General features: G+C 42.7%; 1 protein-coding gene across 2 annotated transcripts in view; it reads left to right on the plus strand.

The window, feature by feature from the left end:
• Nucleotides 1–2,422: 2,422 nt before the first annotated feature.
• The window catches only part of PLOD2 (procollagen-lysine,2-oxoglutarate 5-dioxygenase 2), a 50,539-nt gene continuing 36,896 nt past the window's right edge, over nucleotides 2,423–16,065 (plus strand). For both annotated transcript variants that reach the window (XM_053986625.1, XM_053986626.1), the window contains exon 1: nucleotides 2,423–2,611. In XM_053986625.1, coding sequence (XP_053842600.1) covers nucleotides 2,512–2,611 — 100 coding nt within the window. In that variant the 5' untranslated portion in view covers nucleotides 2,423–2,511. The remainder of the gene's footprint in view (nucleotides 2,612–16,065) is intronic.

The raw sequence follows: 16,065 nt of genomic DNA on the forward strand, positions 1-16,065 counted from the left end.
TCTGGGGATAAAGCTTGCATTTTCTAAGAACGGTCTAAAATTGAAACTATCCCTCAAGAGACCATGGAAAATACTAAGAAAATGCATAAATTTCTAGTGCAAGTCTGGGCTTGCACTTACAGGTATGAGCTGTATTAGCTGTGCTTATATCACAGTTCCCTCAACCCATTTTCCTCCTACTTTAGAAATCTGTCTTTGCCAGCTATTTCCTTTCCTTTCACTGTTGCATATTTACAGAGTTCTCTCACCAATTCTTTTCATTCTTCCCTGCTACTGTTTACTTGTACATTTTGATAACAAAATGCCTCTTAGGATTCCTCTTGGACACTCTCTCCTCTTTATGCCCATTGGTTTCCACCTAACTGTTTCAGGACCTGTGTGTTTTCTCTGGTGAAAGCAGCTGCTTATGGCTGTGATTTCTCAAAGCACTGGGTATGTACGTGACCATCAGCCACTGATTTTACTCTCAATTCTAGGGGCTGAAGCTTTGTCTGATTTCCATTCCATCCCTGGGAGCCATGACATCATCTCCATGGTATTCTGAAATTATACCCAATGGTCCTGTTTTTTCCTCTCAGACTTTATTGAAGAAATCTGTGATTTCTTTCAGGGTTGATGGTAGTAAGTGTGTTCTACATGTTTTTAGTGATTTATTCTCAATGAGGTTTTTTTCAGCTTTGCAATTACACTTTCTATCTCTCATACAAGTGTTACCATGAAGCTGTTCTGGATCTGAGGTGAGATTTGATCTGTTCAGGACCTCTTTTGAAATGCTTGTTTAAACTGTTCTCTACCTTAAAACTACAGCTGTGATAGATTAACTCTTTTTTTTTTTTTCCATCTTCATTTTCCATTAGCCAAATTTCTTGAACTTGTTTATTGAAAAACCAAACCTGAAGATGGATGTACTTGCAGGATCATCCCTTGGTATTTGCTCGCTTTCACCTAATGCGGTGAGGTGATCAGCAGCAGTGGTGCTGCTTCTTGGAGGAGTGAGCAGAGGCTGTTCAAGGATGTGAGCAGTAATGTGGTCATATTGTCTGCATTCAAAACATATTTGTTCTCTGATGAATTTCTGTGTGCCTGGAAGAGGTGGGAGGAAAAAGTACATAATGAGTACTTTCCCAAGAACTGGAGGATCATTTTTGTTTCTGCATCAATTGCATGATTACATTTTTAGTTCCCAGCTGCTGCTTTCATGAGCCCCTATGCTGAAGAAGCTCCTCTGGACCAAGGACTCAGTCTTTTTATTTGGTTTGCTCTCCATCCCTGCTGTCTGTGCAGCCTGATCCAGAAAGAACGAGCTCTTCCAATTAACCATAAAGGCATCTGGGAGACTAATGCAGGCTCTGATTTCTGGCCTGGGTTCCAAATAACAGCACACACTTCTTAGAGCTGTAGTAGCCCAGGTCAAGTTTTCCTTTTTTTTTTTTTTTTTCTTTTTTTTTTTTTTCTGATCTCTATAGGTCCAAAAAAGAACATCTGTTAAGCCCATAGAGACATTTAGAATAAAAAATGAGGTGTCTATTTGATGGTTATACATGTGGAACTCAAATACATGAATCTTACTGTCACCACTAATTTTTGTTTTGGATTATGCCTTTGGTCTTCAAATAGTATTTCCAAGGTGTAAGTCTTCACTGATTCCAGTAGGTTGACATCTGCTTTTATAATTTTATGTCACTTTTAAACATTTATGCTATTTTTTTGAATATGCTTTGTATCACAATAAGAAAAAGTGAAGGTGGGCCAGTACACTTCCTTTGTCATCACCGAGCTTGCCTGCAGTGATTTTTTTGGCTATTATTTAATGGTAACAATGTGGCAGTCTTGTGTGTTTTGATTAGACAAATGAACCAAGTCGGCTGAATGCTGAGGCGATGGAGGTTTTGACAGACGTGTTCTTCTCAAGCAGAGCGGATGCGCAGCGCGCTCCCGATGCCATCAGGGCACACAGGCGGAAGGGTCGCATCGTTTCTATGGGCTCACGGCGTAGCGGCTTCAGGTACTCACACAATCGTGTGTTCGGGAATACGTTTATCGGGACATAATGGCCAATGAAAGCACTGAGCAAGTGTCTGGCGGGACAGAGCGTAGCTGCTGGCACAGCAAACGCGGGAGCGCTCCCCGCACCCGGCCGGCACGGCGGATCCCCGGCGGCGCCCGGCCTGCCGGCCCCATCCCCGCGGCCGCGCCTGTGCAGCGCCGCACCCGCGGCGGGGCCGAGGCGGGGCTCGGCCGCTCGCCCCTCCCCGGCGGCGGCGGCGGCACCGTGCGCCCGCGGCGGCTCCTGTTGCGCCGCCGGTGCCCTCGCTGCGCCGGCCCTCCCACCGCCGTATAAAGCCCGGCGCGGGGGGAGCGCCCGTGGCTCCTGCCCGCCGCGGAGGAGGAGCGCTGTCTGCTCGCCGCGGTCCCCAGGCGCCTTCTCCCCTCTCGTTTTCCACGCCCGCCCCTTTCCCCCGCTGTCGGGGGCTGGTGGCGCGGGCAGGCCGGCGGGTGCGGAGGGCGAAGATGGCGAGGAGCGGCGCCCGGTGGCCGCGGCTCCTGCTGCCGGCGCTGCTGGCCCTGGCGGTGCCGGTGGCGGCGGAGGAGCGGCGCCCCGGCCCCGCAGGTGAGCGCGGTGCGGGGGTTGGGATGCGGTGCGGGGGTTGGGATGCGGTGCGGGGGTTGGGATGCGGTGCGGGGGTTGGGATGCGGTGGCCGTGCCCGCGGGAGGTGTGTGTGGGCGGCGGGGATGCGCTGCTGGCCGGGCGGCATCGGCCGCTTTGTGCCTGGCGGCTCGGCAACATCCGCCAGGAAGGGAACGCTGGGACCCGCCGCTTCGCCGGGTTATTTATGTATTTTTATTTATTTATTTATTTTCCACCGGCCCGTCCCTGCCCCGCACGGTAACGCGGAGCGGCTCGGCGCTGGGGGAAGGGGCTGCCGGGGCAGCGCTCCCCGGGTTGTTGTCGAGACGAACCGCTCGGCTGAAACTGTCTTAACCCGCCCAGGAGTTCGTAGATGCCTAATTCCACTTAAGGAAAAAAAAAAAAAAAAAAAAAAAAGAAAAAGGATTCCTTAAGGGGAATCGAGACTCCTAAAGTTTCTCGTTTCCCGCTCCCCCGCCCTTTTTCTCCCGTCTCCACGAGACAAGGTGTTGATGAACATATTTTTCCAGTGCTCGGAGGAGCAATAGCATCAGTCACTGCTTCTCTGAACTTGAGCAACCTCTGATGAGCTTTCCTACTTCGTGCAAAAGTCAGCTGGAGACTCCAGTGCCCCTTCCCTGTCTTTCACTCGTGTAGTGGTGTTTGCTTCAAGGAGCCGGGATGTAGAAAGCCATTTTATCTTCAGCATGTAAAATAAAGAAATGTATACGGGAAATTCTCTCAGAGAGAGGTGTCCAAGCACACGTATGTCCAACAATATGCCAAAACCTATTTTTTGTTACAATGCTGTTTAGAGTCTGTACTTCTGATTTCTATTCTAGGCATACAAAGGTATTTCATCCCACTACATTATTATCACATGATATCCAAAATAGTTTCATTTCTTGTCTTGTTTTCTCAAGAGTTATCAAGTTATTCTTAGTATCTAGCTTAATTTCTTCTGGGGTGAACAAGGAGGCTTCTTTATTTGAGCAGCAAGTTTTGTCAGCAGATTCTAACTTTGAAATTAAGACTACTGATTTAGTTGAAAAGTAGTATAAAAAGTTAAAATATTAAAAAAAAAAAAAGGTGTTGAAGAATACCAGACCACTCAATGAAGTTCTAATTTCCAGTTTTTGTAATACTTTGCTACTTTTGGTCATTCAGAGTATTTCTCTGAAGGCTATGGTCTGGTTTCTGTGTGTTGGGGAGGGTGTGAGCATTACCCTTCAGCCTTTGCTGCCCCTTGGAATGCACCCCCCGGGGACAGGTTTGAGCAAAAAGTTGAGCTCCTATCCCTGTTTTCAGGGCAGTGAGATCGTAAGTTAAACTTGTTTGGAAATTAGTTATGGCAAGCAGTTATTCTCGCAAACAACTGTTCAAATAATGTTTTAACTGTGCACTTGAAATGTGGGCTCTCAGGCTGGTGTAAACTAATAGCTGACATGGTAAGGATTCTTCTATAATCCTTCTGCTTTTCAAATGTGTGCAAAGCAGAGTCCCTATTCCAGACAGCAATGTATGATTCAGCAACCCAAAAATAGACTGCTTTGTCTATATCAATAATAAAAATGATTCTATGCAAGTTACAGTGCAAGAAAGCACTGGTAGGTGCACTGGTAAGGTATTCATGCAGCAAGACCTTAATTCTTTTTAATTTAGACATGAGTAGCCTGAATTGTAACAATCTCTGCTGAACTAAAACCACTCTGAGTAGTTTCTTGACCTCAGACACTGCCTGCTGTGTTACTTGTTTTTGTTCCAGTTTTAACCCTTAAATGTTTTCCCTAAGTCTATGCTGTATTACTTGAAGAAACACAGACCTTATGGTGCCTCTATTTCTAGAAATCTGTTTTTCAATTTCTAGTTTCTTGATACTTCGTACAATTCGGTGTAAAAACAGCAGGTGAAGACACATGTCAGTTTTTACTGCAGTCCATTAGTGTTGCTTACTTGCTATAAAAGCTTAACACGACTATCTGGAACCAGCTGCCAAGCTGCATCTTTATTTCTTAATAAGACCTTACTTAGAAAGGCTTGGAAAAGTGATTTCAGGAGAGCTGCCTGTTGCACAGCACTGCTTACAGGGAGCAATCAGTGCAGCCCTGTGGCAAACTGTTTGCAGAAATCCCTCTGCTCCTTCCTTGGCTGCGGGGTTATGTTTCAGGCAGTCACAGAGAAGAGCACTGTTGAGCTCTGAAACACTGGCTCCTGTGTGGTGGAGATGCAAAAGTTTCTGTGTTAAAACATCAGCGCTGAAATATTTTCATTGCACCACGCTTGCTGCTTGCAGATTGCTTATTGTGACACACAAAGTCAGTGGAAATTACATTTGTGATTGTGTGAGAGGCAGACACTCTCTTGGCAGCAGATGTAAATGATGTTCTCACCTGGGATGTTTTATCAATCAGCTGTTTGCATGGAAAATTACTTTGCCGCCTTTGAGTCTGTTCCCCAGAGCAGCTGTGGAGGCTTGGCTGGAGCCATGCTGAGGCGTCGGGGCCCAGGTTGTGATGGTGGCTGGCGGGCCCCATGGTTTGTTGCTGTCTGTGTGCCCTCCCAAAGCAGGAGGGGTGGCTTTGGGGGGCTCCAGCAGCATGGGTGGCTTCCCAGAGCAGCTGGGCTGGGAAGTGTGGCGGCTCAGCTGGCTCTGGAGCGCTCTGAGCCTCTGGGCTCTCCTCCACACCAGTGTCCCTCAAGTGCTGGTCACAAGCGATTCAAGCAGTAATTGCTGGCTGGTCTAACTGCGAGGACTGGCTTTGAGTTACAGCATGTACTGCTGCCATTTCTGTTAATTTGGGCTCAGCCTAAGTGGTCTGAGTGACAGCAATCGATAGGCCTTTCCTTCTGGGTTACCTGTGGTGCCCAAACAAGAAAATTTAGCCGTTCAACCATCCTGACATACTTGTTAGAAGTACTGACAGACTCAGCATGCTTGGGGAAGGAAAGGCCGTTAGCACAGCTCTCTGTCTCTGCCCAGTTTTCTGTCTCTTGCCTCTTTACTGGTGCTGCTTCTGTCTCCTCTTGTCACCATAGTACCTAAAGCTGCTACATAAACCTGTGTTGTGGAAAAACCTCCTCCAGATCTCTTGGGAGTTTTGTACCCTTTTTGTGAGGACTGTAAGAAAAAGCTGCCCCTTAGAGGAAAAGGGGAAAAGCAGAGGGTGATGGACCCAGAACTGACTGTGCAGTAGGCAGTGCTTGGGTTACCTGTCTGGAGCACATCATGCAGGTACCATCAGTGTGCACCACTTAGATGGGAGTTACCTACTCAAGGAGATATCTTTAGCCTCCAGTTTTGAAATAAATAGTGAATGGAAAATAAAACAATGTATAGTGGGAGGTGTGGGTGTTAGGAGTTAGTTAAAAATAAGCAAACGTTGTGGTAGAGGTGCAGAGCGGCAAAGCTGTGCGTTCATCGTGTATTGTTTCCTGGCAAATACTCATCCTTGAAGGCACCCAAGGTTTGCAGTCTGAGTTCTCCATAGCACTTGTGTTAGAGGCTGCTCAATGCCAGTCTCTTCGGCAAAAAACAAACAAACAAAAAACCCTGTAGATTTATTTGGTCAGGCTTTTCTTTCTTTTCATAGAGGAAGGTAATAATTAAGCTGTGGAAGTACACCACAGGGTTGGATGTGTTGTTGCTTTGCTCTGATATACACTGGGGTTACTGCAACTTTGATTGTAAAATGCATTTTAAGTTAAAGCAAGGAGACCTTTATCAGCCCTGGATGCTGTAAATTGCACTGAAGGGGCACAGTGGAATGACTGCTATATTTATCTGAGCCAGAGGTGTTTTGTGTGAAATGTATTTCTGTCAAGGATCTAAACTAACATTATTTCTCAGGTTTTCTTTAGGTTGGTGGCCTGGGGAGTCATCATTTATGGGAAAGTTTTTGGCTTTTTCATTCACTGCTGCTTACTTAAGCATAAGTGACTTCATCTTTTCATGGGGAAGTGTTTAGTTTGTCTGTTGAATTAGCACTATTGCACTGTGTAATCAAAAGCAGTATCTTTCCATTTGTCTGAATTACAAATTAATTGACATGCTGTTCATGTGAATTCCCTTGTCATAGGAGTAAGCATGGTTGCAGTAAGGGCATTTTTGTTTTCATTTATAATGTTATTTTTTTATAGTTTTTGAGGGACCACTTGCACACCAGTTGGAAAGGGAAGAATATTTTTGATCCCTCTTAATTTGAACAGTAGCAGGGTTCTCTCCAGCACAAAATACAGCCTGACCAAACAGATTAGCAGCAAGTTTGTGTCTCATGTGTGGTAATGTAGCTCTACAGAACAAATGACACTTAACTTGCAAGGAATACGTGCTCGCAAGCACAGCCTGACGCTACAGGTAGCTTTAGGATTAATAGAACTGCTTCTCAATTTTTTCCTTAAGGCGAGTTTGATTTTAAAAATATGGATTATACTGATGATAAGGAGACTAAATACATAAGGTCTCAGTTTTATCCCAGATATCTGGTTTTGTAAGGAAAGAGCAAGTATGTTTTTAAAGCTGCAGTATTTGTAATTAATGGAAACATACTGTAAGGAAACAAAAGACAAAAAAATGCTAAACAAAAATAGGCTTGTCATTTAAGTGCTGCTCCTCTGAGAATGGATTCTGTACCTGTAGTTCTGTTTTAATGTGCTGAATGAACCCATTCTTCCTGGTATCAGCTCTGTAGAAACTAATCAACATCTGATAGCATTGATATTTTATTTTTTTCTTTCTTTTAAAGTAAAAATAAATTGTTTAATTTTGTAATTCACATAATACTTTAATACAGTGTGTTTGTAAGCATTTTACTTAATTATGCCTTACTTCATTGTAAAGCCATTGTGTTAGATCAGAACCAGGCCCATAACTTTAATACCTGAAATTTCTGGGTGAAATGTATGATGTTAAAAACACCTTTAAATATACATCATACGTGCCATGTCATGTGTCTTGTGTCACAAGTAGGACAGAATTTTTATTTCATTATTTAAAGGCCTGAGTTGTACAGGACAGGGCACAAGTGTGGAGTTTGAATTTCTTGTTCACACAGAATAGGGAACTTTGAAAAGTATGGGTTTTTTTTTATTTCAGGGGTAGTGTCACGTGTGTGAAGAATTTTATATGTCCAGTGTTTGGACACAGAGCCAGATGTGAAGCTGTAGGGCAGCTTTTTCAAATGAACTGACTGATCTGGGTGGTAGCATCTGCTTACAACATGAACTACAGTGCAGGCATGAAGCATGGTGAAGGATAGCTGTGGGTCTTCAGGATGGCCCCACTTCCAGCTCAATTCCTCTTTTTTTTCTTTTTTTTTAAAGACTGAGTCGAAGGAGAAACTATTATTGCAAATCTTAACTGCTGAGTTTCACTGGTGGATTGATTAGCTGTCAAAAGATTGACTTCAGCAATGCCTGGTGCTGTGTGCGACCGCTTCTGTTTAAACAGCTGGGTTTGTTAAACAACAGCCCAAGAAGGAGCATGCTCTTTTGCAGATACATATTTATGAGAGAGACAAGAGAGGGCAAGGCTGCAAAAAGGCAGAAGCTGAGTAAACTTTCTCACTTAGCCAGCTGATGCTAATTGTGTCCTGCTCTCAGCTGCACAGCCCTGATGACAGTTTATAGCGGGGCTGTCCAAGCTGTGCATTCAGAGAAGACACAGCCTGTGCCATGACTCCATCCACTCCCTCTCAAGACGTTTGTGGTTTCATTTCTATTTGGGCACCCATAAACAGCTGCAACCTGATCTGTTCCCCATTTGTCAGGAAGTTAGGCAGCTAGGAGTTCCTTCATGCATGGCAATGATGTCATTTACAAACAGTCGATTTTAATTTTTTTTCTTTGTTTGGGAACTAAGGAACATGTCTTATCTTTGCTTTACTAGAGAATAGCTGAGTCAGTATGTAGAGTCTTATCCAAGTCCTCTGAAGCTGATGGAAAAGCACTTTACTGCTGCTTGTATTTGGCTTGTTTAACTATCAAAACAAGGAAATCTTGCATTAGCGTGAGTGCAGGCCTGAGCACTGGCCAGTGCTGCACGAAGGGCTGACACGCGTGATTGATGAGTGCACATACAGTTCTTAATGAGCTCTTGTTGACTATATATTCAATACTACTGAATGAAAAGAAAGTTAAGAGCTGAGACACAAACAGCTTTCAAATGTTTCCTGAAATCAGTTTTATATTGGGAGTTCCTGCTAACCTTTGAATGTGTGTGTAGGTATAGATAAACATACACAGAAAGATCTGTGATTTGTGTGTCACAAATTTTTATTTAATTGGTTTTGAACTGTCTCTGTTCAATATTTGATCATTTTAATGTAACTGATTTAGCTGCTGTATCGGTGTGACATCAGAAACAATGTGATAAAAGACAGCAGTGAGCAGCAGCTCTGTACATTTGCCATTTGAGTCAGTCTGCATGGAAGAGGAAATGCCTGTTCACACCACTGCGAGTTGTGAATTAAAGCCTGAAGGAATTTCAGTTTGTAGAAGAGAAAAGAAAAAAAAAAGTACTGTCCTGTCCAGGGTGTGTGTTTGCAAATGCTAATCTAACATAGATTCTCTACTGTGAGAAAATAGAGAGCAGCTCCTGCTTAGTGTAAAGATGTGTTTTTGCTAACTCAGCTTCTTTGTTCCTGCAAAACACATGAGAAGAGGGAGAAGTCTGTAACAGGCTGCAGGTACTGTGGCTGAGGAAGTTGCAACAGTACCAGCTGTTTGAAAGGGGGAAATGATACTTTGTATATTTCTTTCCCTAGAATGCTCCTGAGAGCTTCTTGCCTTTGTTAAGTCTCTTCCCTGGCTTGGGAAAGTTGGCAGCTTCAAGACCAGTAACTATTGCTCAGTATCCTCAGGAAGGTTTACAGATAACATGGAAGAGCACAGGAAGGATTATCCATAGACAGCCCATGCTTTGAATGATCCTGATAAATGCCAATAATAACCATAAATGCCAGCTGTGGTTATAAACTGTTTGCAATGGCTTAAAGACAGATATTTTTTTTTTTTTTTCCTGCAGGATGAATCAGTATAAAGAGTAGGTGGTAGCAGAGGTGATACCTGTATGCCTCCATTAGTTCTGCAATAACTTTATATCATCAAAAGAAAAATTTTTACAAATCTATTAGTAGCTGGCCAAGAAGAATCTAATAAGTTTTTGGAAATTACACAAGTAATGTGTGTGTTACTGTCTGTATTTTGCAGTAAGACATGTATGCATAGAAGTGCAGTGATTAAAGGGAGGTTTGTCATACAGAGGAAAACAGATCAAACTGAGGTCTGTACAGTAAGGTCAGTTTCTTCAAATTCTGGCCTTTAAAGGCATTGGTTTTTTAGAAAACCTTTTCTCTCACAGAACAATTGTATTGGTATAGAAAATCAGTATGCACTAGATGTTTGGCAATCCATGACTGCTCTTGCTATCTGTTAATTCTAATTTTACAGTTTATTTTAACTTTTACCACTTTCTGATCTTTCATGAGCTTTTCAAACATATATTATCTCCCATTCAAGGACAGCTTTTAGCATCAATCCAACCATGCTACTGAAATGCAGAGAATCCAATCTTATTATGTGATCATGGCTGTGGTTAGTGGGACTTTGAAACCAGTCTGCCTCTCGGGGAAGCAGTGAAGTGTGGCATGAGTGGAGGCATGCAGCAGTGTTCTGTGCAGAGCGGAAGATGACTGCATTGTATAAAGATCAGATTAAAAAAAACTTCAGGACTCCCAAGTATGAAGTAGTATTGTTTTATGCCCCAGTCATCTTTCCCCCTCCTGCAGTGTAATGTACATTTATTTCCTGAGAAAAGAAGATGACCATGTCTGCTATTTCAGCACATTGTTGTGTTTCTGAAGAATCCTAGGGGAAAAATAAACAGCTGTCGGATGGCTCTGTCTTTTCTCTCTTTATGCCAAAAGTTTTATTTGACCAGAAACTCTTCTGTTGGCTTATTATTTTATTTGAGCATATGTACCTCATAAGCTCTCACTGGATGTGCATATGCATAAATATACACACATATAGTTTGTGTTTTTCTCATTGTGTACTTAAGATCTTTGTTTGCTGCTGGATTACAGTAACCAAGCATATGTCGGTAGGTATAACTTATAATCATGGTTACATTGTATATGATGGGTTTTTCCCATCTCCAGCTGTTTGACATCTTTTCAGAGTATGTGGATTTTCAAATATTTTGATACAGAATCCTAAGTTTAGGCAATAACTCCTATTCATAATGGAAAATCCAGACTCCTTTTTGTAAAGTCTAATATTGCCTTTGTCAGTGATAATTGTAAGATTGTGTTGTGCTAAAAGATCTGGATTTTGAAAGTATTCTATGGTATTTTAGATTACTTAATGGTTCTTGGGATTTTGAACATACAGTCTGAGTCCATATAAATGGGGAAGTTGCTGTTGGCACCACTGGTGATTCTCAGGTTATCTGCAAAGCTTCAGCTTGCCATGAAAGTGTGTGGAGGAATTGGGTTTTGTACTCTTTTAAGTTTGACAAGAGGAATCCATGCTGAAAACAGGTTTTCAGTTGTGTTGAGCTTTAGTGCATTCCTCCAATGATAGAGAAGCATGCTTTGAGGTGTCAAGGCATGCTGGATCAAGTCTGTGCTTTGCTTGGAGTTTGTTTGGGGTTTTTTCCTTCCTTTTTTTTTTGTTTTGTTTTTGTGTTTGTTTGTTTGTTTTTGTGGGAAACTATATCCTCTTGGTTTCCCACATTACCAGAGATTCAGGAGACACAGTAGATAATTACAGAGCTTTATTAATGAGCTTGGATGCATCCATGTGCTTCTTCCAGGTATCTGTCCAGCCTATGCTTTAGTACTACCAGACCTTTCTTTTCTATTTTGTGTGCTTTTTTTTTTTCCTTTAACCCATAGAAGTATTCCTAGTATCCTTCCAGTTTTCAAGCCTTTTCTGTGATATCTAGCAACACATTTATTAGCTTGCTGTTGATTTATTTTGCATATTGTAATAACTGACTTTGGGTATCAATCTTTCCATTAAATGAGCAATCAATGAGCAATCAACAATTCTTGTGTTGAGCAGATCAGGGTGGGATGTAATCTGCAAACAGGAAAGTAAGCTGTTTTATGTAGACACTAGATAAGAATATGGATAAGTATTACAAGTACCAAACATCATTTGTTTACCATTATAAGCCACTAGTTTTAAAGATAGAGATAGAGTTTAATGGCATAATGTGTTACCATATACAGATGTCCTTTGATCTTCCAGCTCACTTCTACTCCAGAGAAGCCTGTAGTACATGAATCCAAGGACTAAATGTCAGCTTCCGTGTGGCTGTGAGCAATATCCTCAGTTTTGGCTGCTCTGAAGCTACTGTACCAGTGCCCACAACCCCTGGTAGAAATTATGTAGTAATCTCTGAGAGTGTTCATTCAAGATAAATAAGAACCATGTGGGTATGTGAGGAATGACTGTAGTTCTTTGCATGCTTCTTTGCCAGGATACAAGGAGAAAGGTCACCGCTACTTAAAGCGGTCCAGCCACGGCAATTCCTGGCTTAGACCTTGCCAGGCAATTCACTGAAGGCAAAGCCTCTGGTTTATTGATCTTCTTTCTGGAAATAAATATTTATGATGCAGTCAGGTCCCTGAAGGTAGCAGCAAGAAAAGACTAGAAAAGTGAGTTGTTTTGATAAACTTTCACTGGATTTCCTAATGTGCTGCATGTGCTCTGTGTGCAGTGTTGTTGTCTTTCACAGCTTGTGTGCTAGAGGGTTTCTAATTTGCATGTAAAAATGAATTCTGTTAGTCACTGGATATACTTTTCTTGGCTAAACTTGTGCCCTCTCAGGCTTGTTTTCAAAACAGAGCAGCTGTTTTGTGGGTGTAACTATTGGAAATCTGTCTGACACAATTTCGTCCTAGTAACCGAACACATACCTGGCATGGAGCTCTTGGGAGATTTTTTTTCATGCCTTCCTGTTGAACTTCAGCATAGGGTTTACATTTCCTTTTTATACAAACTGACTTGTGGAAATAAATGCCAAGCTCAGCAATCCCCTGGGTGAGTGCCAAGGTGCCTCTGGCAGGCTGTGTGCGGGGGAGCTGCCAGCCCAGACCCTCTGTGGCATCTCAGCACCCTGCAAGTGGGAAGCAGGGGGACTGCCTGCTGTGTTCCTGGTCTCATGGGGGTTTGCATTTGAGGATGCTGTTCCTGTTGGAAGACACTCCCAAGGCTGTATTTGTCCCTGTGTGGGGTGGATAGTCAGGGTTGAACTGCAGAGCTCAAGCCTGTGTGTAGGATCACACAGCAGAGCTCCTTGGGGTGGACACCTCGATGGAGGGTGGGGGTTTGTGGAGGGGATGGTGAAGCAGGAATGGTGTCTAGCTGCAGCTGGAATTCCTTGTGGGGATTTTGCAGCACTCGCACTGGGGAGTACCAGGCACCTTGGGGTCTGAGTAATTGCAGACATCCTTCCACTGCTGTGCCTGGGTCTTCACTGCACAGCTGGAGACAGGGATGCTGCTGGGGGCTCTGGGCACTCACTCAGCCTCTCTGGTGCAGCCCTGAACCTCTGCACCCACAGGGCGTCCTGGGGCCAAACCTGCTCTGTGCCCAGGGACACTGTGGGCGGCAGCAGCTGAAATAGCTGAGCACATCCTGAAATGGAAATGACACTTGGATAAACATACTGCCTTGGGAGTGTTGTGCTTCACGTTGACACTCCTACGAGATCATGAAAGTCACTTTGTATCCATGTTGCTATGCAGGACTGGGATAAGTGTTCCAAGAAGTTGTACCTAAATGTAGTAAAAAAGGAGTAGATTTTTCAAAGTGAATGAAGTTGAAAAGGTTGAAAAGAAATTAGCAGAAGTATTTAGTGGTCAGAAGCATTCTCTTCACTCACTTCCACTGAAAGAAACAGACATCTCCCATGCTACCTTTAGTGGAAATCTGCCAGTGAAACTGCGCGAGTTGTCACGTCTAAATATAGTCATGGCAACCTACAGGAACTAGGGTAATATTTTTATTAGCTGGAGGAGAATGGTTCTGCTTTCCTCATTTGGTTAATAATACCCTCTATAATGTGCCAAGGTAACTATCATTTACTGCAGTTTCCATTGTCTCTCTATTTATACTATATATAGAATAAAAGCATGCTTTTTGGTCAGACACAGCTTAAAAAAAATAAAAAAAAACCCCAAACCACTGCAAAAACCAAACAAACCAAAACAAAAGAGGCCCCAGTGAAGACTAAGTCATCTAGAAAGAAACTCTAATTCTAAGGGGACTTCAAATGCTATAATTACAGTTCTGCCGCACTTAAAAAGTTAAGTACCACCTGCACTTAAAAGTCAGTGGTGAAACAATGACATAAAATAAAGCCTCATAAACTTCTTCAAGTCTAATTAAAAAAAAAAGACCATGGGTAAGCATGTTAAAAAGAAAACATTTTACTTGTAAATAGTGCCTTTAAAATACCTTTCTTCTGTTCTGTGGCTGTTTGCAAACCCCAATCTGGCAGCCTATTTAGATTGCTTCATTTTCTGTTGGTGCAGTACAGCCTCTTTCACCATTTCATATCAATATAAACTGTACTATTTGCCTGCTCAGCTTTCTTCATTTTGTGTAGTTCAGCTTGAAATCCCTTAAGATTTGGCACATTATTCTCTTTCCTCCTGTTCCACAAAAGTCAAGTAACATACCAGACTCGATAGTGAATCTTAAAATACATGAATAATGTGTATTCCATTAAGAGAGAGTAACAATATCCCATAAAGAATAGTAGATTATTTTTTGCTTGCCAAACTGTACTTGTATGTTAGTTTAAACTTTCTTTGACTTAGTAACTGTGGAAGGAATCTGATGCAGCCCACATTCTGTCATTTACATCATGTTGTCAAGTACAGATTTTTGAGATCTTTGCTGGTAGCATTTCTTAGCAATGTGTAGGTGTGAAATATGCCTACTTCAAACCAAATTCCGTGTTTATAGTCAATGATCTGGTCACCTAGGAAACTTTTAATGATGGATCCAGTTGGCTTGATGATGCAATTTTGGTATGATCAGATTTTTCCAGTTCCCTGTAACTTGAAAATGTAGTGCTTGAACAAAAAGTAGTCTTAATTTCCTTCATAGAGGAAAACCCTCCTCTGCCTTCAGTTCTGTTTTAATCACAGTCTAAGTTACAATGTTCTTTATTAATTTTGTGGTGAGTTCAGTAGAATTACTTGAAATTGCATGATCTTTGTAATACCTTTGGAAAGTATTGAGCCATTATTGCTCTGTTTCTGTCTCTTTGTGAGTCTATGTGAACTCATTGCACTGTGAGGTCCTCCTGTCCTTTTGAGATGTTTTTGGGGAATTTTATTCTGATTCTTTGCTACAAAAGACTTCTAGCACTTAAGGGGGAAAAAAGGTGGAGCAAATTATCTTCCAAATCTGGCTTTCCAAAATTTTTGGATGTTCAAGTTAAGTTGATGGAAAAATTTACAATATTTCCAGTTTCTTTGTTGCATATTGTATTGCAGGAGTGTCTGGTTCAGTAGAGCTAGCAGTTAAAATTGTCTCTAGGACCTTTGAGGAAAAGGATTGTGTCTTGCCCCCCTGTTCACAGACATGTCTCCCATGGGGAAAAAAAAAATAAAGAAAAAAAAAAGTGATAGCAGGATGTGAGAGAAATCCATAAAATTGTGTGCAGCGGGGAGGGCAGGTAGAGATGTCATCTGTAGCTGAGGAACTTGGGCAGTGTCAGATAAAATTGCAGGAGCCTTGCTCAAGGCACAGGTTGGTTTTGGTGGAGTAGGTACTGGGCACAGGGTGCTGTCACTGCTTAAAGGTTACACCTGTTCAAGGAGTGTCTAGGGAAGAGCAAGGTCACAAAGCAGATCAAGGGTTCTGCAATTTGCAGAAACACCACCTGAGTCAGGAACACCCCACCCTTAAACTGAGACCAGTAGCAAAAGCAGAGAAAGTATCACATGTGCTTGTCTTATCCCTGCTTGCCCCATGTACACCAGTGGAGCTGCTGGTGAGGATGGAGCAGCCAGACCACTGCCAGACCTGGCAGGATGCTCTGGAGGTGACCTGGTGACTAGGGCTGAATCTGAGCTGTATTTCAGTGGAAACAGAATGAGTGCCACCTGAGACTGGTCTGCAGAGTTTGTCTGCTGTGGTACTTTAGACAGACTTGAATTTCATTAGAACAGGGCTTTTAGGCTTCTCTACAAGCTATGTCTGTATTCTGACAGGTATTTCTGCCTGAGTCAATACAATGCACTTGAAGTATTGGCTGCAGAGCATCACATGAGTAAGTTGCAAGGTGCATTTCTCCTACAACGTGGGAACTGGATCATCATCTTTTGTGTAAACTTTTGCTATTGTCACATAAAGCAAAATGGGAAGTGGAGAGTGGTTTGAATACACTCAGGATGATGTCCTGGCTGTCTGA

This window comes from Vidua macroura, chromosome 10 (assembly GCF_024509145.1).
Source record: "Vidua macroura isolate BioBank_ID:100142 chromosome 10, ASM2450914v1, whole genome shotgun sequence".
Lineage (NCBI taxonomy): Eukaryota > Metazoa > Chordata > Aves > Passeriformes > Viduidae > Vidua > Vidua macroura.